This window comes from Eulemur rufifrons, chromosome 29 (genome assembly GCF_041146395.1).
Source record: "Eulemur rufifrons isolate Redbay chromosome 29, OSU_ERuf_1, whole genome shotgun sequence".
In the NCBI taxonomy this organism is placed as follows: Eukaryota; Metazoa; Chordata; class Mammalia; order Primates; family Lemuridae; genus Eulemur; species Eulemur rufifrons.
This window is the reverse complement of record NC_091011.1, coordinates 90412396-90439453: the sequence shown is the minus strand read 5'-3', so window position 1 is coordinate 90439453 and position 27058 is coordinate 90412396. Positions and strand designations below refer to the sequence as shown.

Here is a 27058-nt window from a genome sequence, read left to right as displayed (position 1 = left end):
TCAGGCTGGTCTCGAACTCCTGACCTCCAGCGATCCACCCGCCTCGGCCTCCCAGATTACTAGGATTACAGGCGTGAGCCACCGCGCCCGGCCTTCTCCCACATCTTCATCTTTGACTCCATAGGATGTAGCTCCCCATTCATAATTTAAAGGTTAAAAAGTTGCATCCATCAGACTTGGTCTCCCTCTCTGTTAGGAGCCCACGCCAGGGACCCCTGGCCCACTGCCCTCTCCAACTTCAGGAGGGACATAAAGGCAGGTGGCGGCAAACAGACCCCGGGTTAACATTTGCTTCTCTGAGCACTAACCTGGCTGCTCTCTGACACTGAGAGCTTTCTGGGTATTGTTTGGACAAAAGGGTCTCCTTGCCCTTTCTTATGCATCTTTTCTGGATTCCACTTTTTGCCTGCTGCAACTGCAGCGTCTACTTAACTTTTGCAGCTTAGATCTCAGCTCCTAACCGTGGGGCCTGTGGTATCTCCCCGACCCGTTCCCAGAGGGCAATCTTCCTCTGTCTTTACTGTTCCGGGACATCCTCGCGCTCGCACTTGTCCGAGAAGACCAAGGCTCAGAAAAGTTAAATTGGATTTGAAGCGATGTCTTCTAGCCAGGCTTGGGTCCTGAGATTTTTATTTCAGTGTAGCTGAGACGGAATTATCAGTATACGCTCCCCATCCCCGGTCAGGCCTGGGATTAGATTACCTGCACCATCCCCACACCCATCCCTGAACGTCGGAGCACCGAGCACGGGGAAGTAGAATACACCGTGCGCTTGCAGAGACTTCACGATCTGTTTGGGTGGCTAAAATAGCGCCCCTGAGACGCGGAGCAACCAAAGCTGTCTCCAGTCACGCTCCTGCGTGTGTCCCAGATGCGGCCCCAGGAAGAAAACAAGTGTTTGCGGAATTTGATGGCCAAGGCCCTTCAGCCCGGTTTTATTTTCACCCCACCCCACTTTCTCCCAGGGCATCCCCAACCCCCGGCCCGCAAAATCCATCAACCAGAACCTAAGGGTGGGCTCTGCTTTCGTGCCTGGCTCCTGAGCCTCGAACCGGGATTCTCCAAGGGAGAGCCGGGCGGGGACTCGGCGAGGGGCCGGCGCGGGGCTGGGGGCCGCGGGGCGCAGGGACGCGGCCGCCGAGGCCCGCAGCCCGCCCGGGGGCCCGGGAGCCCCCGGGCAGCGCCGCGGCGCGGTCGGGGGCAGGGGCGGGGAGGCGCCCGGCGCAGCCAATCCCGGGGCCGCCCCCTCCCCGGCCGCGGCGAGCAGAGCCGGGGCGGGGGAGCCAGGCGGCGGCGGCGGCGGCGACGGAGGCTGCCGTGGGGAGGGATGGAGAGGGGAGGGGGGAGCGGAGCCGAGCGGAGACAGCCGCGGCGCTGCAGAGCGGCTGGGGCGGCGGCGCGGCTGCCGGTGCTCCCCCCGGTGCGCGCCCCGAGTCGGTGAGGGCCCGGCCCGGAGGCCCGGAGCCATGGGCTGCATCGGCTCCCGGACTGTGGGTGGGTACCGCGGCCTGGCGGCGGCCGGGCCGGGCTCGCCCCCTCCCCCACCCCTCGCGCGCCCTCGGGACCCCTCTCCGCACCCGCCTGGCCCAGCCTCGCTCCCGCACTTTCCCTCCACCCGCTCGCGCTCCCTCCAGTCCTCCTTCCTCCCCGCTCTCCTCGCGCCTCCAGGGCTGCCGTCCCTCCGGGCTCTTTTCCTTCTCTCGGTCGCCCTCCCCCGGGCGCGGTCCCTTGCTCCATCATCTCTCCATCAGCCTCCTTTCCGCTCCTCGGTCGCTCGGCCCTACTCTTGGTCCCCTCATCCCTCCACCTCCAGGCCATCCGCCTCGACTCCGGTCCCCTGCGCCTCCGCGCCCCCTCTGTCCTAGAGCAGCCCCTCCGCTGAGGACCCCTGCTGAGGGCCCTCGGCCTCTGTCTGTGCCCCGAGTGTCTTTCGCACGCCCCCACCCCACCCCCGCCACCGCCTCCATCTGGCTCGGGTGTTTTGCCCCGTCCCTTTCCCTCTCTGTTGCCTTTTTCTGTCGTTCCTGCCTCCTCCGATTTGCTTTGTTCACGTGCATTTTCCCTCTGGGGCGGGGGCGGGATGCGCCGAGCCTCGGGGAGGGACTGGGTTCGGCGCCCGCAGGGAACGGGGCAGGGCTGGGGCGGGAGAAGGAGCGGGGGGAGCTGGAAGAAGCCAGGGCGAGGGACCCGAGGGGTCGGTCGCCAGCTGCCCTGGAGGGTGGGGCTGCACCTGTCGGCAGGGGCCGGCGGGGCGGGGCCAACTCTTTATTTACCTTTGGCTGGGGGAGGGAAGAGAGGCGTCTCCTAACCCATGTTCCCCCTGCAGCCTCTGCCTTGCTACCGCTGACCCCTCACCCCGTGCACCCACTCCACTCTCAGCTCAACAAACAGATCCAACCCTCTCCCAAACCCCCCAATTTTTCCCATTCCAACTCCCAATTTCTCCCGCCTACACCTCCCAGTGACCTCAGGCTGAGAGAATAATTCGTATTATGATTACAAACAAACTCACTCTCCAAGCCCGATTTCTGAGACCCGATTTATTTCCATGGACACCCCCTCCTCTGCTGTCACCTCTCGCGTTCTCTTCCCTCCCCCTCCCTGCCCCCCGCGGCTCTGACTCAGCTCTCCCTCTTCCACAAAGGCCACCTCCCCTCCCTCCGGCTCTGCCCTCCCCCGGGGCTCATCTCCTCACATTGTGCTCTGCCGCCCCGTCCCTGCTGTCCGTGTCCAAATGTCCACTTTTCCTTTTCTCCCCTAGCCACGGCTTCTGGCTTGGCCCATCTCACCACTCCTCTGGAGCCCCAAGTGACAGCAGGCCAACTTTGGAGGGCTTCCGTCTCCCTCAGCCCTTTCCTTTGCACCAGCTGTGCTGTTGGGTGCCCAGTGCCTTCTGCCCAAGCTGCCCTTCCGTGCACCGCTTCCCAAGAATGGGCCGGAACCCTAAACTCATAGTCATAAAGGCACATGTGTATACAGGACCTGTAAGGGCAGATGGTTCAGGCAGCCATCCCATGCTTGACCCTTGACAACCACTGGCCCCAAGTGCTGCTTCTCCAAGGAGTCTCCCTTCCTGCTAAGCTGACCTTAGCAATGACCATCCATCCTCCAGTTTCCCAGCCAGCTCTCAGACCCCTGACCACCCACTGCCACTGTCTTGTCTTCTCTCTGACTTGAATTCCTATTCTTTTAACTCCTGTTTTAACGAGTTCTCACCTCTCCTTCTGCTTCTCTCCTTCCTCTCCCCGCTTCCCTCCACTTCAATCCATCACTTGTCTCCCCACAGTCAGGTGAAATGTCTCCTCTCTCCCTTCACTTCTCTGCTATCACTGCTTCTGGGAGAACACAAACAACTCCCTGCCGTCCCCTCCGAGTCTTCTTCCTGAAGGACTCACCGACTCCTGTGGAGAGCCTGTTAGGGAAGATACATTCCACCCACCCCACACCGAGAGGAGCTTCCCCCTTGAGAAGCTCTGCCCTTATTTACAGAATGGCAGCAGGGGAAAGGCCCAGCTCCCATATAGAAACCCTCAAAGATTCCTCAGGATGGAGTAAGAATTGTTGTCCTGCTAAAACCCAGCCCCTGATCCCTCCATGTAAACAACAACAGATAAGGCCATAGAAAGAACACTTAGTTTCTGAGTGTGCTATTCTTGGTTGAGCTAAAACTGAATATTTTGGCTCAGCATTATTATTTCTCTCACTAAAAATGTGGGGACAGTGGGGCTGTAAGAGGAAAGGGGCCATCACCTGGAGGGAAGGGAGGGGTGTGAGGAGCTGGCCCCATTGTGTGGCCTGGGCATTTTCTGGGAGACCCGGGAGGTGAGGGCAGAGCAAGTAACCTCTGGCCCCTCTAGGGAACGAGGTGATAGCAGTGGACTGGAAGGGCCTGAAGGATGTCGATCAAATCAACATGGACAGCACCAGCTCGCTGCACGGGAGCAGTCTCCACCGGCCGTCCACCGAGGTGAGGCCCTCTGTGCTCAGCGGCCCCCTGGGCAAGGCCTCTGAGAGACCAAAGAACCACCATGAATAAGGCCCCCCAGCCTCTAGCTGCCTGATCCTTAAATTCTCTTTCTAAACTCCAAGGCAACATCCCAAACACTCCTCCTAACTGACACTTTTACAGAACATTTCTCCTGACCTTCCTCAAAACACATGCTGAACATTCCGCACAGACATCCTAATTCCCTATGTTAAGCTCAGGAAAGCCTTCCCCACTCCACACACCCCTGGAAGTCCCTCTGAGGAAGGTGGGGTTACTTGCATTCCTGGGATGCCCATTGCCTTTCCTCTCTCCTCACAGCAAACTCGAACCGATTTCTCCTGGGACGGCATCAATGTGAGTGCAGCTGCCCGCAGACCTCCCCAGTCCTCCCGACTCCTCTTCCTCATACTCCCCCTTAGGCCTTACACAGAACATTGTGCTCCCTGACTCCAACAAGCTCTGTGAGCCCTCACATTCTCCACCCATCCCCAGTTCCCAGGTGGTTGGGGCACACACCTCCTTGGGACTCTTGGGTATAGCAGTTTTCCTTACCACCTGCCCTAGCTCTGATCCTTCTTCCTGGAAATCATGAACTCTCGTCCATATATAAAGCACGTCCATACCTTTTTGTTCCTCTGCCCTTCCTGCCATGTTCCCTATCCTAGCTCTCCATGGAGGACACCACTTCCATTCTTCCGAAGCTTAAGCGAAACTCCAACGCCTATGGCATTGGGGCCCTGGCCAAGTCATCATTCTCAGGTGAGACTCCCGACCTAGGGATGGCACCCTGGTGGGAGAATACCTTCAGTCTCCTGGTCTCAGTCTCCCTGCTCATTCAGACTCAATGAAGTCCTTCATCCCCACACCCCTGACCTATCTGCTGTTTCTGTCAATCCTCTCCCAAACTCCAGGCTACCCCCATCTGTGCAGTCCTAGGGGCTACCTGTCCCAATGGATAGAGTCCATGGAACTAGAGTGGGATAGTGGGGAGGGTCTGGTATGGGTATTGTGTGATATTCTGGAGGGTGTGGGAAATGTCTGGCCCTTTAGGGATCTCTCGAAGCATGAAGGACCATGTGACAAAGCCCACAGCCATGGGGCAAGGCCGGGTGGCCCACATGATTGAGTGGCAGGGCTGGGGGAAGACGCCTGCCATTCAGCCACAACACAGCCACGAGGCCGTGCGCAGGGATACAGATGCCTACTCCGACCTCAGCGATGGCGAGAAGGAAGCACGTTTCTTAGCAGGTACTCGTATCTCAGATCCTCAAGAGACACATTTTCAGGTTAGCTAGGAACTGACATTCCAGCCTGGCTCCCTGTGGCAGGATTGTCTCTAGCCATATGTTGACCATAGGCTTACATTCCCCAAACAGCTTGAATTTCAAGAATTTTGACTTGTTAATTCTGCTAAGTGCCCTCAATCATATTTTTATAATCATTTCATAAAATGAGGAGAATTAGATGGAATTTGTGGTCCACCTGTCCCAGATGCCTTCTCTTTTCATTGTTGGGACTGTCCAACACCTGGACTCCCTTAATACAAAAATGCAGGGGCCTTGGTCTTTGACAGGCTCTGCTTCTACTCACATTTCTAGAAGTAAACGGAAGAAAGTTCTTGGGGATCTCTTCTAGCCTTTGCCCGTCAGCTTTTGCTGTCATGAATTCACTTGCTGGACTCGTTACGGTGAAAACAACTAGACGATCAGAGAATTGGGTGATGGAACAGGTGTCTGCAGAAGGTTTAGTTCCAGGAAAGCAGTGTATGTCTGATGATAGGCACACAGTGTGCCTGCAAGGGTGGCCGAGCCCTAGTGTCAGGTCTCAATCAGAAGCCTGGGAAGAGTGACAGGTCTGGAAGAGAAGGGAAGTTCTTTGTGTGAGTGACATGGGTGGTGGAAGAAGTATAGGTGAGGAGGGTGACACACTGACAGGGCAGTGGCAATGTCAAGCTTCAACTCACTCATGGCTTTGACCAGAATCGGGACCCCCAAGTCTACCCATCCCTACCATGTGCCCTCCCTTCTTCCAATCCCTTGAACTTTCAACTTTATGTCACGGTAGACCCACAATCCCTCGATGCTCTCCTGGGAGTTCTCTGTTCATGTTGAAACCTACCCTCTACGTTATAATTCCTAAAAACCTCCAAAAATAAATTTCTGGAAATCTCTAATTTTAGTCCCCGAGGATATCTCACCAGAAGACGCCCAAATCTTTCCCCTCAGGCATTCTAAATCTGACGTTTTGGGAAGTCCCCTTCGATTTTGCCTTGTTTTGGGGCATATACAAAGGCTGCTGTCCAATACGGCAGCCGCTGACCACAGGTAGCTGTTGAGAACTTGCAGGGTGGCCTGTCTGAATGAGATGTGCTGTAAGTGTAAAATGCCAACAAGACTTCCAAGACTTCGTACAAATAAAAGAATGTAAAATATCCCATTAGTAATTTTTATGTTGTTTATATGTTGAGGTGATAATCTTTTTATATATTGCATTAAATAAGATATATTATTCATATTAATTTTACCTGTTTCTTTTTAATTTTCTCAAATGTGGCTACTAGAAAATTTTAAATTATACCAGTGGCTTGCATTATATTTCTATTGAACAGTGCTGCACTAAGCTGTCCCCTGCCCCATGCATGTGTCTATGGGTTCCTTGAGGCATTTTGTGGTCACTGCATTTCTTCTCACAGGCGTCATGGAGCAGTTTGCTATCTCCGAGGCCACACTCATGGCCTGGTCTTCCATGGATGGTGAGGACATGAGTGTCAACTCCACCCAGGAGCCATTAGGCTGCAACTACAGTGACAACTACCAGGAGCTGATGGAGAGTCAGGGTGAGAGTCAGCCCCTGGGGCCCACAAGGCCTCCCCAGCTATCTAGGCTGTCTCTACTCATCTCTGTTCTTTTGAGACTTCCCTGTCCATGCCTCAGCTTTCCTTCTGTCCCCTCTACTCTCTGTGTCCTCTCTGTCTGGCTCTCAATTCTCTGTGCTGTCATTATTGCCTTGATATTTCTGTGGCCCCACCGACCTCTGTGATTCTCTTTCCAGATGCCCTGGCTCAAGCACCCATGGATGGATGGCCTCACTCCTATGTGTCCCAGGGCATGTACTGTCTGGGGTCATCGGATGCCTGGGAAGCAAGCGACCAGTCCCTCATTGCCTCCCCGGCCACAGGATCCTATCTTGGCCCCGCATTTGATGACTCACAGCCCAGCTTGCATGAAATGGGGCCTTCCCAACCTGCTTCCGGATACTCTGCTCAGGAACCTCCGCCTTTGCTGGGGGGAGACACTGACTGGGCTCCAGGGGTGGGTGGGGTGGACCTGGCACGGGGCCCTGCTGAGGAGGAGAAGAGGCCATTGGGCCCTGAGGAGGAAGAGGATGCGGGATGCCGGGACCTGGAGTCACTTTCCCCACGAGAAGACCCTGAGGTGTCCACTGCTCTCAGCCGGAAGGTGTCTGACGTCACATCCTCAGGCGTGCAGTCCTTTGACGAGGAGGAGGGTGAGGCCAACAACTAGTTTCCTCCCCCCACCCCTGCCTTCCACCCCCACCTGAGGGCCATGCACCCTCCCTTCCCCCAGCGGTACAGCTGACACTCCGGAGGGGAAGGTGGGGAAGTGGAGGAGCAGGAGGGGTTTGTCCAGGCTTACGCTCTAGAACCACAGGTCCAGGAACTGAGACCCAGGCAACTAGAAGGCTGTGAACTTGGCGTGGCTGTGGGAGAAGGGCCTGGGCGGTGGGCTTCTGGGTCTGTGCCCACGAAGCCACCAGTGCGTGCAGCCTGAGGACAGGAGCGCAGCGGCCCAGCCGAGACTGGACCTCAGTTCTTCACTCCCTGATTCCGTCTTCCAGGAGTCTTGACTGTGCTGTCTGAATACCTCCTTTCTCCATTTCACTCTTGCTTTTCCCGACTGTTTTCTCTGGCTGTGGCCCCAGCTCATCCCTACTGTGAGGAACAGACCTCAGGGGCCATTGGACGCGGCTGGCCGGTGCACAGGGGCGGCAGCAACTGCGTGGAGGCCCAGTCTGCCCTCAGCGGGTCATCTGGCTTCTGAGATCGGGAGTCATCGAGGAGGAGGTGGACGTGGCAGCTGGATTTATGGGGCGCACAGATGTGGTTCTTTATGTCAAGGCCTGCCCAGAGACAAGTCACCGATGAGACCAAGAACCAACACGGCCACTTGTTCTGGGATCTTGAATATCCCATGGCTGAAAGGAGTATTCTAAAGGATCTGGGAAAAGACCCTGCCAGGGGCTGGCCGCTCCAGCTCTTGCTTCCCTTCCTGCCTTCTTCCGTCCCTGCTCCGGGAGCCCGTGAGGGCTGTGTCTGCCCCTACCCGCCCCTAATTCTCTGGAGCTGTTTACACTTTTCTCTTTGCCTTTTCTACATTTTTATAACTTCTTGGGGACTCAGGGTTGAGTGGGGTGGAGGGAGGAGTCGGTGCTGTCACTCCCCAGGCTGGGCAGGGCTGCTGGCCAAGGGCCAGGGTGGGCGCTCGGCTCCTGCCCCTTCGTCAGCTCCTCACGGTGGCTGTCCTCGCCCCACGCTCAGGCCTCCTGCCCAGGAAGAGAGACACAACAGCGGATTCTTCCTTCCAGGACAGTTTACCGTGAGGCACAAGCTTGCCCTCCCACACCCACTTGCACCCTGGTGGGGACTCTGAGCAGCATGTGAGCCCCAGCACTACTGTAAGAGCGCATGCTGGCAGGGGACAGGCAGAGGACACAGCAGTGCGGTGGGGCTCCTTGGCCTTTGGTGTAGGCAGTTTGGGGAGGAGAGAGAGGCCTAAGAGGTTCAGTGCCCTAGTTCCCTCTTTCCCCGTCGCAGGCTCCAGCTCCCAGCCCTGGTATCCTACCCACTCTCAGTCAGGGGTCCTATTGCTTGCATCCTCTGCAGGGAAGGGAGCACTGACATCTTCTCCCAGACCCTGGGCACAAACTTCCCCTGACCCCTGGACCCCAGACTTCTATTGCTTTGGAATGAGGAGGTTGAGAGTTGGAGGTGTTTCTGTCCATCTATGACCCCACCCTGCCGCCAAGTTCATACTCATGAAGTTCACACACATGCTTCTGAAATGCAGGCAGGGCAGGGGGTCCCGTGTCTTCCAGTGGAGGGAGAATGGTTATCCTGAGGTTGGTTCTTGGAGAAAACTTGGGAGTAGGTGTGAGCCAAGGTAGGTGCAATCACCTAATCTCATGCAGCCTGCACAGAGGAGGCCTCTTGTGCTTGGTAACATGTCCTGACTCAACATCCTAGGACCGCATTTCTAGGAGCGCTAGGAAGTGGTCTAGCATGCTCACCCTGGCAGCTGTCCCTTGCCCATCTGCTGCAGGCCCTGGGGTTTTGCATGCTCATGTGACCTTCCCCCCACGGATCCCTGGTTCCTCTCCTTCTCCAACCTGCTCTATCACCACATCATCTCCTTCTCTCATCTCATCCCCTCAATGCCCGTATTCTCCCCCAGACCACGGTGGATGTCTGATCCAGTGAGCGGGTTCATTCGTTACAGTCCCTTTTTGCCCAGGGCCCTGGGAGTAAGAAGGGTAGACTATAGCAGCTTTCCTCCCTCCTTCCTTTTCCCAAGGAAGCCAACTGGTCCCTGATAAAAGATGACTAAGGTCTGAAGGTCTGAAGGAATCTGGCAGGGTTGATAGATAAGCAGAGGCTTGGAGTCCCCAGGGAGTGGGCACATCACTGCAGACCAGAGGTCAGGTGGGGGCCTGCCTTTTGCAAGGAGCTCCCACTCCACTCTGAAGAGGGAGGAGACCCGAGGGGCTGGCCTGGGACCATCTTGGGACTCTTCAGGAGGGAGGGACTGCCTCTCTGGTGCTGGGCGCAGGGTGCATGGGGATTTGCTTCTAGCCTATTTGGGGGAGGGGGGGCATGTGCAGGAAGAGGCTATTGGGGGGTGGGAAAGGGTCGCTTTTCTTTTGGGGTTAAAGGCTGTGCAGCACGTTTTACAGCAGTCCTGGAACAGGGCTGTTTTTATATTCTTGTGAATGAAACTGCTCTTGCTAAATGATTTTCTTTTTGGGGGAGGGATGCACTTTCATTTTCAATTGACTTTATTAAATGAAAATCCAAATCTTCCATTCCTCCCCTTCCATTGCCCCCTCCCCCCCCACCTTCCTTCTCGTCCTTGTGTTGAGGAGGGGATCTGGGGAATGAGTTTACTGTCTCCTTCCTGTCCCCATCTGTGTACCCCACACTTCGTCTTCCAGGTCTGGGAAATATCCATTTTTATGGCCAGTCTTAGCATGTTTTCTTAATGTGACATTCCCACCCCAGGCCCAAGAGAGATTCTATGACATATATTACAGAGAGAATTCTATATCAATATATATAAATATTATAGATTATGTACACACGGGCTTGGGCTCGAAAGCCCACTGCGAGCCCCCACCCAGGCTTTAGCGTCTCTCTTGGCCTGGGGCGGGGAGGGATGTGATGTGGAGAGGGCTAGAGGCTGTGTTCAATGACACTAAACAGAATGTGGTGGCATCCTTTGACTATGTGTGTCTTATTTGGGGGATGGAGGAGGCGGGGCACAGGGGAGGAGAAGGAGGGGAATGTCAGAGAGGAGGCCTGTGGGGTCAGGGAGGAAAGCCTTGCATATGGAGAAAGGTTTTGGGGTGCTCAGCACAACCAGCTCCCGCTGCTGATCTGGGGAGGGTGAGGATGTGATTGTCCCTCATGTGGGCAGCACCAGGGAGGCTTGCCATCTTGACGCTGCACTCCCAACTTTCCACCCCTAGGACAGGCACCTGAGGAGCTAGTCTGTGAGGAGGCTGGTGTCTGAGTGACCCAGTGACCTAGCTGCTCTGAGCCTCAGTTCTTGGCAGGAGAGGCGTCAGCCACAGCAGCTCTGGGGCAGAGCTGACCCTTGGCAGGACAAGCCACTGACTACAGCAGGGAGACGGAGGATGCTTTTCCTAGGGAGTGACCTGAGCATCACAGGCTGTGCTGTGAGATAGGAGGACCTTCTGCCAGAGAGAGCCATGTGACACCGTGGGGACTGGTTGTTAGCGAACAGGGCGGCTGCCCCTTCCCCACCAAGCCTTTGGCAACCTTTCCTGACAGGCTGCTGGCCTCGCTAGTCCTTCTAGTCGCATTTCGCTGCTGAAGCGGAGGAGGGGGATGTGGTTGGTCGCTCGCTGCCCTAGTAATGCCCAGCCCGGGCCTGAAGGCAGGCGGCGGGGCCAGGGAGGGCGGGCGCAGACTGCTGTGTGCACGTGGCTCGGAGGGAAGCAGCTGTGGCCTGTTCAGAGGCACATTCTGAGGTGGTCAGTCCTTGAGGCCACGAGCTGGTCCCATCTCCTCCTCCCATGTGGTGCTTACAGAGCCACAGTCATTCTGGGCCTCTTCGCCCACCTCCTGCAGACACGGGAAGGCAGCCGGGCAAGGCCAGCCAGGCGCTGGGACAAGAGCCCTGGGGAGTTGTGGGTGAGGGGGACGAGGGGAGGCAGAGAGGCGGGGCATTCCCTACCCGCACACCAGGAAAACTCAGGAAGCCCCACGGAATAACAGGGCCTGCCACCAGGGTTAGAACCACCTGCCTGTCTGGGAATGGGGGAAGCGGTCGAATTGACCACGGCCCTTCCCTGCCCAAGTTCTGACTCCTCCTTTAAGACTATCACTATCACATTTAAAAATCCCTGGGAGGGGCCAAGACTTTGGGTGAGCTCTCCAACTTCAGGACACACCCTGTCCCACACAAGTCCACCCTCAGTCACGGACAGTCTTGATAAGGAGGTCCTGGGAGGTGGTCAAAGGATCAGTTCATCCTCATCCTCCTCATCCGTGGACCGCAGGCTGGGGCCCTGCAAGATGTCGGCCAGCTCCTCTTCTGGCCCCGGACCCTCCACCAGCTCCAGCTCCTCCAGCTCGCCCTCCACCTTGGCTGGGGCCCCGGAGAGAAGGGGCTCTGGGGAGGAGGAGGGCACGGGGCTCTCTGGGGAGGCAGGGGCCACATCCCCTGCTCCGGTGGCCCCAGGTCCATCCTCGGGTAGGCTCCAGCCCTCTGCAGGAGGGGGTGGTCCCCCAGGACTCTTTCGAGTTGAAGTTGTGTTCCGAAAGCTGGCGAGGGGAGGACGGAGCTGCACTCCAGACTTGGTGTGCCCCTCGATGGCCTTCTGTAGCTGGGGAGCAGCAGGAAAGGAAAGAGGGCACAAGATTGGAAAGAGAAAGAAGATGGGGGCAGTGGGAGAGAAGCGGACAGGAAGGAACAGACCCTGCAAAAGCACAAAGGGATGGGGAAGGTACAAAGGGGCAGGACAGAGGCGACACAGAACAATCAAAGGAAGAAGACAGAAGGACAGGAGAAGGGGGGCAAGACAAAGAGACCTGCCTGCACAGCGGTGAATCCCAAGCCCCTGCTTCAGACCTGGGGTGACCCCTTCCTGCCTTCCCCGTAGCTCACCACCAGGAATTGTGACTCATGGCCTGAACCCCCATCCAAACCCACACCACCCACAAAGGGCACGTGGGTCCCATCTGGGGTGAAGAACTCTGTCTCCTTCAGGACTGTGGCTGCAACAGGCTTGGCAGCCCCCTCTACTCCCACTGGCTGCTCACCCCAGGCCCCCATCTCTGCATGAGAAATGGAGAGGGAAATCTGGAGGGACTTTCAAGATGGTAACAGCACCCCTTCCCCACCTGCACCCCCGATCCTGTGCCCACCCTCCCTCCTGCTGCTCCAATGGGACATGTCCGATTACCTCCTCCAGGGCCAGGACGCCTCTGAGCTTCCCCATGCTGGTCACATAAGCAAGGTGGAGGCCGAGGAGTGAGAACAGCGTGTGAGTCTGGAGGGAGAGCACAGGTCAGTGCACGTTCCTTGCCCCACACTTCCCCTGACCTCCCTGAAGCCCTGAGCTGTCAGCAAGGACTTGCCTTGTGCAGGGTCGTCTGCTCCACCAGCTGGAAGGGAGACTGGTCGATACAGCAGCAATCAAAGCAGACAGGCTGGCTCAGCTGCTCCTGCTCCCAGGCCTCTATCTGCCAGGCAGAGGAGGAAAGTCAACCAAATCACAGAGCTTCCTTCAACCCTAGATACCTGAGTGTGACCCCAAATAGCCCTCTGGACCTGCCCAGGGCTGAAACATGCAATGACTCATCCTAGACCCTCCAGGTCAGTGGCTCTCCCCTTCTTCCCGGGTGACAGTTCCTGCCCTGTCGTCCCTCATTAGGCCCCCACCCCAACCTGCACCGCCCCCCAAGCACCCTGAATAAAGATCCCTCTTCTAGTCCCCCATCCCTCCCACGCCCCGGTGCCCCAAACATTTGTAATTTCCAGCCTATCTCTCTCGGTTTATTTTCCACTACTTCTAAAAGATCGGGGCTCCAGGCAAACCAGACTGCTTTCTGCTCTTCAAACATGCCTTCCCCTTTGTCTGGCAGTTCTTGCCACCTGGGGTTCCTGTAGCCGCCCCACCTGCCCGCCTGTGTGTATTCCCGGCTGTCCCGATCACATGTGCTTCTCCTCTTTTTTGATTCTGTAGTACTTTGCCGGTCTCTTCTTTTCAGAAATGGCATTGGTCATGCTCAGTCTTGTGTGGGCATCTGTCTCATCTCTGCCTACTACATGTGAACTCCTCGAGAGTGCTGTGTGGTATCGATTGGTGTATATTCTGAAGAAACGAGCACGTTCGCCTCTCCCGCAGGAGATCACAGCAAGTATTTGTTAAATCTGAAGAGCTGTACTGGACCTCATGGCACTTAGTTGACTCAAGCAAAGCCAGTTTTTGTTTGTTTTTTATTTTTTTGTCTATGACAGAAGCATTAAGGCACAAAGGCCAACTATCCTCATGACTTTTGATATGCACAACGAAATCCCCAAGATTTCAAATAATCCATTGTATCTCTGGCTTTCATAAATTTATCTAAAAGTTTCTAAAATCGCTTTTCAGCCAGTACCCTCTAATGATCTAGTACTCTGTTTTCCTATATGTCCAAATCTACATCTTGCAAGCTTTAGAGAATATCACCAAAGGCCATTACCTAGTTCTAGGGTCTAGTGCACAGTCCGCGGTGACACTCCCTCCACCAGTCCTGCCCTGATATTTCTGGATTACAGTCACGCCTCTGCTACTCTCTCATCCTGTAACCAGTTCTCATAGCACAGGATGGCCAACCACTTAGAAGGTGTGTTGTAGAGAAGCTTTATGTATGGAATAGGGGCTAGACCTTGCCAATCCTAATGTGGTAGATCCTGTCCTCTTGGGTCCCTTCTATGATCATCTGTGGATTTCTCAGGTTCCATTTTTACCTTTCCATAACAACACCAGCAGCAACATTTTCAGGGAACATTTATCAAGGACTTTCTCTGTGCCAAGCATTATTGTAATCGTTTTACATGTCTTAGCTCATTTAATCCTCTCCCACAATTCTATCGTCTTCATTGCACAGATGAGGAAACAGAGGCACAGATTGAATAGTTTGCCCAAGTTTACACAGTAATTGGTGGAGCTGTGTTTGTAACCTTGATGGCTGATTGTGTTCCAGGTACACCCCTAGCTTTTGTCCAAGGGCAGGAGGATGTTGCTGTGGAGTCTGATGTGTTCCCCTACTTAGAAAGCCCAGCACCAGTTAGAAACCAGAGCTCTGTGCATACCTCAAACAGAGTATGCAGAATTAAACAAATCAAAGCAGGGACTTCTGATGACATATAATTGAATTCTTTCAACATTACCATACTGCCCCCATACTGCTTTTTGTCAATATCAACATCTTGATATTGTCAAGGGTGTCATTTTATCTGGTCTGAAAACTATGTTCAAAATATCCTGAATTTTGAATTCTATTGCATCTTATCCCTCCAAAACATCTCCAAGAATTGCAGGAGAGTTGGTAGCTTCTTAAAGTCTTCCTTGGAAAAGATATAAGCTAGAAATGTGTGATCTATCTTCTTAACCATGGCTACACTTGATCTCCAGTTGTCGATAAATAGCCACACGGATCAAATAGCTGTTTTTCTCTCTTTAATGCATCACAAAACCTCATTATTATTGTTTTTAGCAACCTAACAAACGACTCCTTAATTGCAATTATGACCCTTCTGATTCCTGCTGGTGGGCAGAGGAATGGTTTTTCTTTTTCCTCTGTGATCATCTATTTGAATTTGGCATAAGTCATTTATCAGAAGTGTGTGTGATTTGAGGAGTGGCAAGGGGAGAAAAGAAGGTTTCCTTTCTCTCTTGTCACTCACAACCCCCTCCTCCAACCGCGTAGTGCTTTTAATCTTCAACGCATATTTATTCTGGATGTCACATAAGATGTTTATTTTAATATAATATCCACTTTGGTTTTTGGGTCAGCTTCATACTTTAAAACCTCTAGCTTTGCAGCCTTTGCAGTGAGACTCATTCTCTTTTACCATACGGAATAGTTGCTAATTGATTTTCCATTGTTGTTGTTGTTCATCTATACCCCTAGGGTGTTTCCTGATCAGGACTGGTTAGCTGCCTGTTCCCAACGGCTGCTCCACATTCTGCTCCCTCCTCACAACCAAGCACAGTCCCTATGCTTGATTTTTCTCTCTCCTAGATTTGATAACTACCTCTTTCAGGAAATAAGCATTTGTCCTGACAAGGCACCGTGGTCATTATTTGCCTTGTGTTTGTAGTTCCTCCCAGTCTTGCTGCCTGACATTTTCTAGTCATCCTTGGTCTCAGGGCCCTGATCAACGCAGCACTGTAAGCCCTGCCAGGCACATGTCCCCACCTCCCTTTGATGCTATTCTTCCACACTGCTGTGTTTTAGTGCTGGCCCCCTGGTGCCATCTTACTTCAGTAGAGCCCTGCCTGGTCCAGGATGTCCCTATTCTCTAAAAGATCCAAGGCTCATATTTGCACCATGGTCCCACTTACACATGGTGGCTTAAAACTTCCTCTTCTGAAACAGCCCGTGTCCCTCTGAGAACGCTGCCAAGTCCTGCCACATGCTCATTACTCTCTCCTTAACTGACCTTATTTCCAACCCCTCAAAACACTTTCTAATCTAGATTCACATTTTATTCTTACAACAACACAATATAGAAGGTAGAAAAAAAAAATAGCTATATCATCATTTGCCAGAACAATCCACCCCAGGTTGCTGTTTCCCTTACTTACCTCTTCAGGTGACATGGTATCCACTAAATCCATGGCATCCTAGAGAAGAAAGACATAGATCCTAGTTCTTTATCTTTTCTTCCCCTGGAAGCTGTGATTCCCACTGATACAACAGCCATTCCTCCCTGCCCAGAGCCACAGATGTCTTCTTGCCAAGTCATCATCCCTTGCACCTGATCAAACGTCTCCTCTGTGGTGGGTCCTCTGCCCCTCTGATTTAAGAACCATGAGTTTCTCCCTCCTCAAAGACTCCCTTTCCCCCATACCTCCCACACCACATCTCCTCTCACCTGGACTGTTTTCTTCTTTGTGGGGCGAGCCCTTCCCAGCAAGCAGCGCAGCAGGGACTGGAAGATGGAGAGTCTTTGACCTGAGAGGAGTGGCAAGCAGATGCAAATGGAAAACAAGCAATGTCCACCCCGCAGGAAACTACCAGGGGTTACTGAATGGTCCCTGACACTTTGCCTCCAAAGAACTGCCCTTCCCGGGGGCCTCCACAGACACCCTCTCTTCTACCCTTCCAAATCACCCTCTGCCCCCACTCCTTGGGAGAGTAGCATGGAGAATCAGTGAATGAATAAGGACCCCTCCCAATGCCCCACCATCCCCTAGCCTCACACCTCCTCACGGGAGTAGCCCTTAGGTGGAGGTGGGCCCAGACATAACTCAGGGGCATGAGTTGGGGTGCATGACAGGGAAGCGTCACCTGCAGGCTCTGGTGCCTCTGGCTGCTGTTTGTGGTCGGGCAGGGGCCCGTTGGGCTCTTCTGGGGACAGGCGAGCAGTAGGAAAGGGGTGAGGAGGAGGAGAAGGAGGCATCTGTAAGAAAGAGCAAGAATTTTTAGTCTCAGAAGCAGAGGCTGCCTGGGGCTTCCCTGCCCTCACTGGTGGGTGTCCAGGGGAATCTACCTAACTCTATTCTTCCCCCAGCCCCCGTTCAGAAATCCTATATCCCTTTGAGTTCTCATCCATGCCATCATCCACAACCTATCTCCTTCAGTCCAGGGACCCAGGGGCACTGGGCTTCTAGGCACTGGTCCAGAATTTCTGGCTTTCTCACGGATCAGCATCTCCCTCCTCTTCCTACTTTTCCTGCACCTGTCCTGGCCCAGTCCAGCCCAGAACCACCCGAGGGTGGGACGCGGCGGGCTGGCGACCCCTGCTGACGCCTTTCCCTTAGCCCCTATCCATCTGCTCCCGGACCTTCCCAGCGCGGTCACCTCGATCCTCCCAGAGAAGTCCTCGTCATCATCCTCATCCACGAAGGCGAAGGACTCGGGCCGGCCTCGAGGCGCGCCGGGGAGCGCCCTCCCGTCGTACGGCAGCTCCGACAGCTTCCGCGCCATGTCCTGCGCCGCCCGCAGCCTCCGCTCGGGACACAGGTGGCGCTGCAGGAGCGACTGCAGCTCCGACCGCTCCACCGAGCCCAGCAGGATCATGGAATCTGCGGGGAACCGCGCCCAGCCTGAGGCCCCGCAGACCAGCAGCCCAGCCCCGCGAGGCTTTCCCCGCTTTCTCCCTGTCTTCTTAAAAACCCATTTCAAAGAGCCGCCCGGATCAACCTCACTCAGTCCCTTTTATTTCACCCATTTAGCAAGTACAGACCCATTTGATAGAACACTAATTGGTGCTAATTTGTACTTATTTTGATGCATCGCATATATAGACTGTTAGCGGAAACGTGAGTCGGTATTAAAATAGGCTAATCAACGCTGTCCAAATGAAAAGAAACATGAAAAGCCATTCAAACAGGCTGAGATGTGAACACACTTTAAAGGAAATCTCCAAGCAATATAAACGTCATATCTCTACCCTGCAAGAAGGGAAACAAAGGAACTCTCCCTTTTGTATCTGACGTTTAATCATTAAAGAACCCGGGTTCTTCTAGGATATAAACAAAATGCCCGCTTTTCCTGAGAAGGTCTTTTATATGTTTATAAAAATTCTGCTACTATAATTAACATTTTCATTAAGTTTTAAGGCCGTGCAATTGTGGCAGTGTTACTGAGATCAATTTTACTGTTAGGTCTCAGTCATTTCTATGAAAACCTTGCACTTCGTTGGCTGTGCCCCAGTTCCAGTAAAAAGCCACTCCTGTAGGAGGTACTTAGACAGTATCTGAGATTTGGGGAAACATTTGAACTCATTCAATTTGAGAAATTTGGATACTCTGATTATGTAAAATCAGAATTAATGCTCTTAATAGCTCCAAATGGCCCTACATTATGTACACCAATTCAAACACCAGGCAAGTATTTATTTAACATGTAGTAAATACCTGTAAGAAGGTACGCTGGGGATATAAAATGCATAGTCTCTACCCTGAGGGAACACCCAGTCTAGCGAGGAAGACAAGATATAGATATACAAACCACAATAAGAAATAATACAAAGCAGGAAGTGCCAATGGTGGGCAGAAAGGATGGTGAAGACAGAGAAATGTGAAATCACGGTTTACTGAAATGATTCACTCCTCCACATGAGACAGTTTCATCTCTCCCTTAAGTCGGGCATTAAAGAACAGGTATGACTTAGTTACGTAGCAAGGGGACCATATAAGGAGCTGTGAGATTCACAGTTGATCCTCATTATTCATGGAGTCCCTATTTGTGAATTCACCTACTCACTGAAATATACTTGTAACCCAAAATCAATAGAAGAGGTGCTTTCACTGTAACTCATAGACAGGCACAGATAGACAAAAAACATGAGTTGCCCAATGCCCATATTCCCAGCTGAGATTAAAGAAAGCAGTGCTCAGCCCTCTATGGTTTCAGCTTTCACATTGTAAACAAATGTTCCCTTTTTAGGCTATTTTATGCCACCTTTTGTTTTTGCATTTTTATGCTTTGCGTTGGTGATTTTGCTGTTGAAAATGGCCCCCAAGCCTAATGCTTAAGTACTGTCTAGTGTTCCCAAGTGTGAGAAGGCGCATATGAGAAAATAAGTATGTTAGGTAAGCTTAATTCAGGAATGAACTATAGTGCTGCTGGCTGTGAGTGCAATGTTAATGAATCAGCAATATTGATTAAGTCAGGTGTCTTTCAAAGAAACACACACAAAAACAGATTATGTATTGGTTGGATGAAAATAATGTGACCAGAGGCATGCAGGAACCTAGCCCTGTATTTCCTCTAGGAGCAAATTGTCCAGTATGGTACTCACTAATTCAGTGTTCATGGTGACTTTCTGTTAATAGAACACAACTACTATGAATAATGAGAATTGACTGTATTTTTTAATTAGATTTTTAACCTTTTGTGTATGTGTATGTGTTATTTTTCCTTCTCAAGGATGATCATGTTCCCTAAGGAGCATAGGCCGGGCCTCCCATAGCAGAATGGATGGCCCTAAAGACAAGCCCATAGCACAGTGCCTCCTCTACCTCTCTGTGACCTTTGTTCAGGTCACCAGCTCAGGTGTCTGCTTCCTTCCTTCCCACTGACCTTTTGAGTCAACCAGTGGTAAAGTCTTGACTGTGGTGGTCTGGAGCAGGGTTCGCAACTCCCCATATGTGCAAGAAGCTGAAACAAACTTCACGTCACGTACCATGATGTCCTCAACAAAGATTGTGTATTTGCTATGGAGGGAGAAAGCACGGTGGGTCAGCCCCACCACATGCCTTCGCTTTGCCGTCCCTTCTGCTCCTCCCATGAGATTTATCATGCATTCACTCACAGTATTTATTAAGTGCATGGAAACACAAAAATAATTAAAAACAGTGCTTCCAAACATTGACCCTAAGCTCAGTCTCAACCTTAAAACCTCCCACCCCACCAGCAAACCTGAAATAATTCCAGCTAGTGCCCCTGACCTGAGCTGGTTCCAACCAAGGTCAGGCAAGTAGGGTAGCTTCTTGACCTGGATGATGCTGTCATAGAGGGAGGGCTGCAGGCTCTGAGCCACCATGTTGGCCAAGATAACAGCCACCATCATGGGTAGGATGTGAGCAATCTGACCCGTTAATTCGAAGCAAATCACAGCTGTGGAGACTGTGTGAGACACAGCACCAGTCAGTGCTGCTGCTCCTAGAAGGACACAGAAATATACCTGGGGGTTAGAGCTGCCATTCCTGGCATGGAAAGCACAAGGGGATGTGACAGGAATGACACAGAATGGGAGACATGACCCTGGTCAGTGCCAACATTCCTGGGATAACGATTTGTCAAGAGGAGGAGCTAGAATGCTGAACTCTTAGAAAATCACCATTTTGATCTTATTCCATGACCTTCAGCAAGTCACAAAATCTTTATGTGTGCCCAAATTTTCATTTACAACACGATGACAGTGATGTCCTATCCATTCCTTGCTATAAAAAGTTTGGATCATTCTTAACTGAGCATTTTAAAACTCAGTTATGATAATTTGCCTTGGGCATCGGGTGCTGCTGCCAATAATTAATGAATAAATTGAGTGAAAATCCAAGAATCATGTGTAGACTTGGAGAAATAAGACCTATGTCAGATGCTGATCCCACTATTTCTCAACTGTATGAGTAGAGCTTAATTCCTCTGGAATCCCATGTTCCCATCTGTAAAGTGAAAGTGGTCACTAAATGATTTCTAAGGCCCTTGCAGATCTAAAACTTTATGATTTTACAAGCTTTCTGAATTGCTTGCTCTGTCTTGCTTATTTTTGGTTGTTTTTCCTTATGCCAAAATAGTTCCTTGTATATTAACTATATTTCTTATTTAAATATGGGGGAGATATACTATGGGAAAAATGTTGGGAAAGGCAAACACAAACATGTAATAAGAAAAAGTCACAAAGGGGAAATACGGGGAGGGAAGACACTACTGGATGTTGCACACAATATACTTCAGAACCTAAGCTATCAAGGACTTGAATACCAGCAAACGTACACCAGGCAGGATGGGGAGGGATACCTGATGGGCCTGAAGATGGGGAATATGAGTAGGTGACTCTCACTGTTGGAAGAGGCTTCTGTAGAGGGACTATGACGGGAGTAGGGTACCACAGGCACTAAGCTGGTCAGCACTTCTCCATCTAAGGGAGGCATGGCCTTAGATGTTATGAGATTTTGGTGAAGAAGCAGGGCAGGGAGGAAGCCAAATAATCTCAGGAATTATATTGGTGTTAGGTACGGCTCTATCTCAGAGGTAATTTTAGAATAAAGAAATTAAGGCTCAGCAAGGCAGCTAACTTGCTCTGTGGTCATCTAGGTCACAAGTGGCAGGGGTAAGTCTAGAGCCATGTTTCTTAGCCCCTGGTCCTGTGCTCTTAGTCCCCGTTAATATTAGCACATCTCAGATGGAGCATCTGAGCAAACCATCTGCATTGTTAGTTCCGTGATTCTTAGGAAGGAAAGAAAAAACCATTACCTAACAACCAGACACAATTCCAAGTGTTTTCATCTTTGTGATCGATCCCCTTTAATCCCCATAATCCCTTTTCCTTATGAGGAAACTAAGGCTCACAGAAGTTCAATAAGAGCTAATGACAGTTAGTGCCAGGGATTGATTGTCTGAATAAAAGTTGAATTAAATAGCATTAAATTAAAACCATATTGTGTAGCCTGGAATGAAGATGTAATAGGATTGTTGGAGTGTGGGGATTTGGGGTACTCAGTGTTTGGTTACAGGGGGTTGGGAATGTGTCTCACCAATTACTGCGTAGCCCCCAGGTAGGATCTTGTAGATGATACCATCAAATAAGATTCCATCAGGGAACAGCATGGCCATGATCTCTCCTACCAGCCTTCCAAATGCAGCTCCTAGAAGGAAGATAAAAGGCGGGAAAGTGTTATGAGATGCAAGCTTTTTATCCTCTATGTTTTCAGAGCTCATCTGTGTTTGGGTGCTAAGAGCAAATACAGCCCCCCGCCCCCCACTCCCACATCCTGGGCCTTGCCTTAAGATCTCAGGCTTCCAGCAGAACTTACCTAGCACAAACACAGGCATGAAGCCTCCACAGGGTATGGGCATGGTTGTGGCCACGATGGACATCCAGAACTGGGGTGAAAAGAAGCATCAGAGCATAACACCCTCTCAGCTCTACCCACATACACGCACACACCCAACTCCCTTCCCGCTATCCTCCTCCTTCCTGCAGAAATCCTGGGATAGCTAATCCTCCTGGAAGCCACCTTGTCTGTCACCTTTCCTCTAGATCCAAAACCCATAGTGCTCTCAGCCTAAGAGATCACCAAAGACAACACCATAAGAAAGTTCCTCCGGTTGGCTAATCCAAATCCCTCCTACTTTGAGTGACTATATTTGCCTTTCAGCAGTCTAGAACAAGGAGTGGAGCCCCATAGAACTCCTCTTTCACTGCCCCAAAAGGACCCTAGCCCACTATACCCATTGAGTCCAGAAAGTTCGCCTTAGCAGAGTAGCCTGAAACTCTTGAAACTTTTGAATACCTTGAATACCTTTTCCTAGTCAGGTTATGTTTCTGAAAAGGAGCCCCAGTTATAAATGGCAGAAACCTTAAAGTCTCAGTGACTTCCTGTGTGATTAATTTAGCTTCACTATGGTCATTTACAGAGCTGCCTACATGGCGAACCTCACAGGGGAACCTGAAGGGAAGACTGTCCTGCCTGAGCCATTTGCTTTGACACCAAATTACCCTAAACAAGGATCAAAAATTAGATCTCTCCTGGCCACACTGGAAGGGCAAATTGAGAAAGCCTGATAAGTCAGCCCATATAATAGAAAAGATCTCCAAGGACAACTTTGTAAGGTAGTATTCCAGTAGAAATTGGGACAATTTTAGCAAAAGTATTATGTACATTATGAGGCAAAGAGTGCAAAACAATTGAGAAATACAATGGGAAAAGGAATAGTGATTTGAAACATCTGTAAAGTAAATAAAAGTTTGAGAAATAATATATAAAGTAAACAACAGGTGTATATATCTTCTTCTAAAATAAGTAAGCCAATCTTAGGAAAGGATCTCAAACTAATTAGGTTCAAGATGGCAGCAGCTAAAAGTCAGGACAAACTGCCAGGATCAAAGTATTCAGAACTTTGAAATTGCACCAATTGTATTGTAAACTAGTGAGAAATAAATTTCTAATTTTCTACACCTTAGAAAGAATTCCCCTTCGCCAGGGCTGACCTCAAGAGGCAGTGACAAAGAATGACAAAGATTCATCCCAGAAGCTCTGACATGAGGCAAAAATATATTTCTTCATGCCAGAATATGACTATTTAAGACAGTTGAAAATTTCCAAGATAAATGTGCAAAATGAAGAGACTATAGACCAAGAGTTCCTTGAGGGCAGAGAGTGTATCGTGTTGTTTCTGCCTTCCCTCTGTGCTGGCAGAGTGCTCAGTAAATGCAGGTAGGTAAGAAGGAAGGAAGGAAGATAGGCTGGTCAAATATTAATAGTATCCATGCAAAGCAGAAAAAGCTCCTCAACGATAATATTTGCTAAAACATGTAACAGAAATGTTCACCCACGGGAACTTGTTTACAATACTTACGACCAGACCCCGCTAGAATCTACCAAGTCAAATTGTCTGGAGACAGGGTTCTAGGCACTTGTATTAATAGTTTAAGCTTCTTAAGTGAATCTAACATTTAACAAGTTCAAACCCCTTGAGCTGTCTTGTACCATCTCTTTGGAGTAAGTACATAACAGCCATAGGGATTTTGCAGGCTCAGTTTAATCTGAAAGCTCCAGTAATTCAAAAAATAGGTGACCGATAGGTCTGATTTCGGAGGATAAACTTTAGATTATCCTCCAAGATATGTGTAAGAACAGTAACAGGATCAGAGGGCACTGAAGTTGTCAGCTGCTACAGCATAAAGAATGACACGTGAGATTAACAAACTTCTTTAGCTATTGGCACATGAAAGAAAAGATCCAGAAGTGGTGTGGAAACAACTCTGAAGATTTCAAACACCCAAGTCTAGAGAAATGGGACGCTAGAGATGCAGGAACACAGATTCCGCTATATTTAGACTCTTCATAAGGAGGAGTGAGATAAACATCAGGCAGAAAGAATTCTACAGAGTCTCAGGCTGTGCCTAGAACTTGATGATGCAAGGTAGCAATGTTAGACTTACTCAAAGGGAACTGAGAAATTGGAATTACATTCATACTCACTGTAAAAGCTCTTGACTTAGAATATTTTCCATGTCTTGAGATTGAGGAAGACAGAAATTCCCTTCATCAATATTATAAAAGAGTTGAATTGGGAATCTTGCCTGCCTGTACTGATACTGGCAGAAGACCACATAGACTAAATTTAAATCAGACTGTGGGAAAGTAGTTTTAGTCATTTTTATATTTTAATTTGGCTATGTATCCTATTTCCCACTTTTCAAAAAAAAAAAAAATAAGGGTATGGTTATGTATCCAATGATTAGACAGTGAAAATGCTGGGAAGGAGTGATAATTAAGGAATATCATGGATTTGTAACAATGAATAGTTTTATGTTTATAAATATTATAGGCCTGCTGCCAACTGTTGGACTTGAATATAGCCCAGGAAGTATGTGTTTCTTTTCCTAATGCACTTATGATGTAAACATTATCATGGATGCAATACAGTGAAAAATTAATGATAGTGACATGTAGTTGAGTCCTTCTATATCATCCAAGTAGGTTTCTCAAAACAAGCTTGAATGTGTGAAGCGGAATCCCAGCATATACTAGAGAATATGAGGGGATGGGTTGAGGTGTGGGGGAAATGTTGAATAATATATAGTATTTTGTTTCTACAAAACTTTTCAAAATCTTGGCATTTTAAAAGTACATGTGATCCCATAGTTATCACATAGCTCAGTCTAGAATAATATCAGAAAAACATAGTTCTCGTCATTGGACAATAAACTCTAAGATCCATAAAAACTTGGACTTGGTTACTGCTGATGGGTTTGTCCACTCAACAATTAATTACGGGAGGCTGGGATTTATAAATTAGAGAAGATAAACCCTGTGATGAAAGTCCAAAAATCAAATCCCTAACAAGACACACACACTTTGTGACAAAAATGTCAAATCTTTTGAGAAAAGAAATAAAAAAGGATTAAATTAATAAAGTGAGCCATAGATGCTATAGACCCAATTAACCCATGTAGAATGGAATGGGGAAGATCATACTCAAATACAGCTTCCAGAAACCCACAAAAAATCCTGAGGATATAAGTTACAGAGAGTTGAAATCTGGTGTGTCAAGCACCTGGTGTCTCTAGTCACAAGATCACTGACAAGTACACTAAAGGAGCAGCAAAAAAGCAGGAGGAAATTTTAAAATAATTTTTTAAATTGCAAGCATAAGATTAACCAAAGATGAATAATCAAGTAGGATATACTTGGCACGTAGGAAATGCTTAATAACATTTACTGAATAAATGAACCCACTGTAACCATTACAGTATAAATATGACTTAGTGACTCATATCCTGGGAAAGTGTAGATTCATAAAAGGTATCACATATAAATTAACAGCAAGATATGCAAAAGCCTGGAAGTTCAGTGTGGACAGAGGTATAAATGAGAACACTAATATACAGGCGAAAATGTTGGATTATTCAGGCAAGACATACCATTAGTAAAAAGGCAATCATCAAAAAAGAAAATAAAAGGCAATCAGCATTGTAATAGATGTCACAACCAGGGGTAGAAATAAAAATACCTTGTGTAAGGCAGTAATTGAGAAGTCTATAAATACATGATCCTTGATGACGGGGATATGAAAAAAAAAACACTGATGTAAAAGAAATCAGCTTTTGTTTCTTAATTGCAGCTAGGGGAAAATAGTTTGAGAACGCCAAATCCCCATAGCCTCACTATCTAAATAGAGAATAATAACATTTATAAAAATTATTTATAGTCACTAATAAAATTGATTTAAATATTTTATCTCTTTTGAAATTCTAGAAAAGAGATTACCCACAAGACTAGGGAAAAAAATGGATGTGCAAATCATCTAAAAATGAATCATCAGATACATGGAGAATGAAGCACCTAGTTATCTAATATGTGGAGGGAGATTTGGGTAATTAATCTGAAGTTTTTACCAAGTTATCTATCAGGCTAAACTCTATTTTGTCCCTGTTTACTCGGCTGTTGTGATGGCTTAGTAATGTAACAAGTAGACCCATTAGAAGGGTTGAATAACTGTGCCAAACACCACCAACTATGACATGAATGGAGCAATTAACTCAGATATCGGTTCACTGCTATAGATGAGCAACTTAGGCTGTGGTTTCCAAATGATTTCTCTTTAGCCTGGATAAAGACCAGATGAAGTTCTACCCCTTCCTACACTATGCAATCCCCGGGTTCCCAGACTGAAGGCAGACAGGGATTTGGGGGTCAGTAGTGTGGGGAGCAGTACCTTCATGACAAAGAAGAGAGAGATGACAACGACAACGTTGACCTGGGGGTGAATCCACACAGCCGACCGGCCCAGGCTCTCAGGGTCTCCCGCGTGTTTCACCCACGTGTTGTTGTCAAACAGAGTGCTGATGGCTTCCCGGGGCATGAGCTGGGAGGGGCAGCAGCAGAGGGGTGTGTGTTCCAGGTATGCTGTGCTTTCTCTTCTCAGAGAGCTGATCCCCCAGCCTCATCACTCAAGTGTCTCTTTGGCACTTTTCTCAGGGAGAATCTACAGATTCTACCTTTGGGCAAAACTACATACGTTCCGAAGCCCGAGGGGCATCTGTGCTTCCTCTTTTCCCCGTGTCCCCAGTCTTGGCTTAGTGCCCTGACCCGCACCCTCAGACTCCCCTAGCGCTGACCTCTCCAGCCATGAATTGACCCATTCCTGGTGGAAAGGTGAATGAGGCGATGACAAAGGTAACAATTCCAGGATACAGCAGGCGGCTGAAAAAGAAACAGAGTTAACCCTACCCCTAACTTGGCCACTCCACAGTGAGTGCCACAGTGAACTTCGGCAAGCAGAAGTTCCCTGCAGTCCTGTAGCCTCAGTTCTTTAAACAAAGAGCATTCTCTTCGCCAAAAAAACAATCTTTAAAG

General features: G+C 49.9%; 3 protein-coding genes across 4 annotated transcripts in view; 1 reads left to right on the top strand and 2 right to left on the bottom strand.

The window, feature by feature from the left end:
• The window catches only part of TMEM139 (transmembrane protein 139), a 360773-nt gene that overhangs the window by 295886 nt on the left and 37829 nt on the right, over positions 1-27058 (bottom strand). The gene's annotated exons all lie outside the window — the stretch shown is intronic.
• FAM131B (family with sequence similarity 131 member B) lies at positions 1467-7512 on the top strand. 2 transcript variants are annotated; one of them, XM_069462301.1, is made up of 7 exons: positions 1467-1494; positions 3858-3967; positions 4307-4342; positions 4654-4747; positions 5039-5236; positions 6681-6824; positions 7040-7512. In XM_069462301.1, the coding sequence occupies exons 1-7, from the start codon at positions 1467-1469 to the stop codon at positions 7510-7512; spliced, it is 1083 nt and encodes a 360-aa protein (XP_069318402.1). The 2 variants fall into 2 exon arrangements, with proteins under 2 accessions (XP_069318402.1, XP_069318403.1); XM_069462302.1 differs by lacking the exon at positions 4307-4342.
• The window catches only part of CLCN1 (chloride voltage-gated channel 1), a 28678-nt gene continuing 13271 nt past the window's right edge, over positions 11652-27058 (bottom strand). Inside the window, exons 11-23 of the mRNA XM_069461957.1 lie at positions 26821-26905; positions 26418-26567; positions 22007-22076; positions 21728-21838; positions 19919-20132; positions 19551-19684; positions 17325-17548; positions 16812-16923; positions 16396-16475; positions 16106-16144; positions 12888-12992; positions 12713-12799; positions 11652-12133 (exon numbers count right to left, since the gene is read on the bottom strand). Coding sequence (XP_069318058.1) covers positions 11762-12133; positions 12713-12799; positions 12888-12992; positions 16106-16144; positions 16396-16475; positions 16812-16923; positions 17325-17548; positions 19551-19684; positions 19919-20132; positions 21728-21838; positions 22007-22076; positions 26418-26567; positions 26821-26905 — 1783 coding nt within the window. The 3' untranslated portion in view covers positions 11652-11761. The remainder of the gene's footprint in view (positions 12134-12712; positions 12800-12887; positions 12993-16105; positions 16145-16395; positions 16476-16811; positions 16924-17324; positions 17549-19550; positions 19685-19918; positions 20133-21727; positions 21839-22006; positions 22077-26417; positions 26568-26820; positions 26906-27058) is intronic.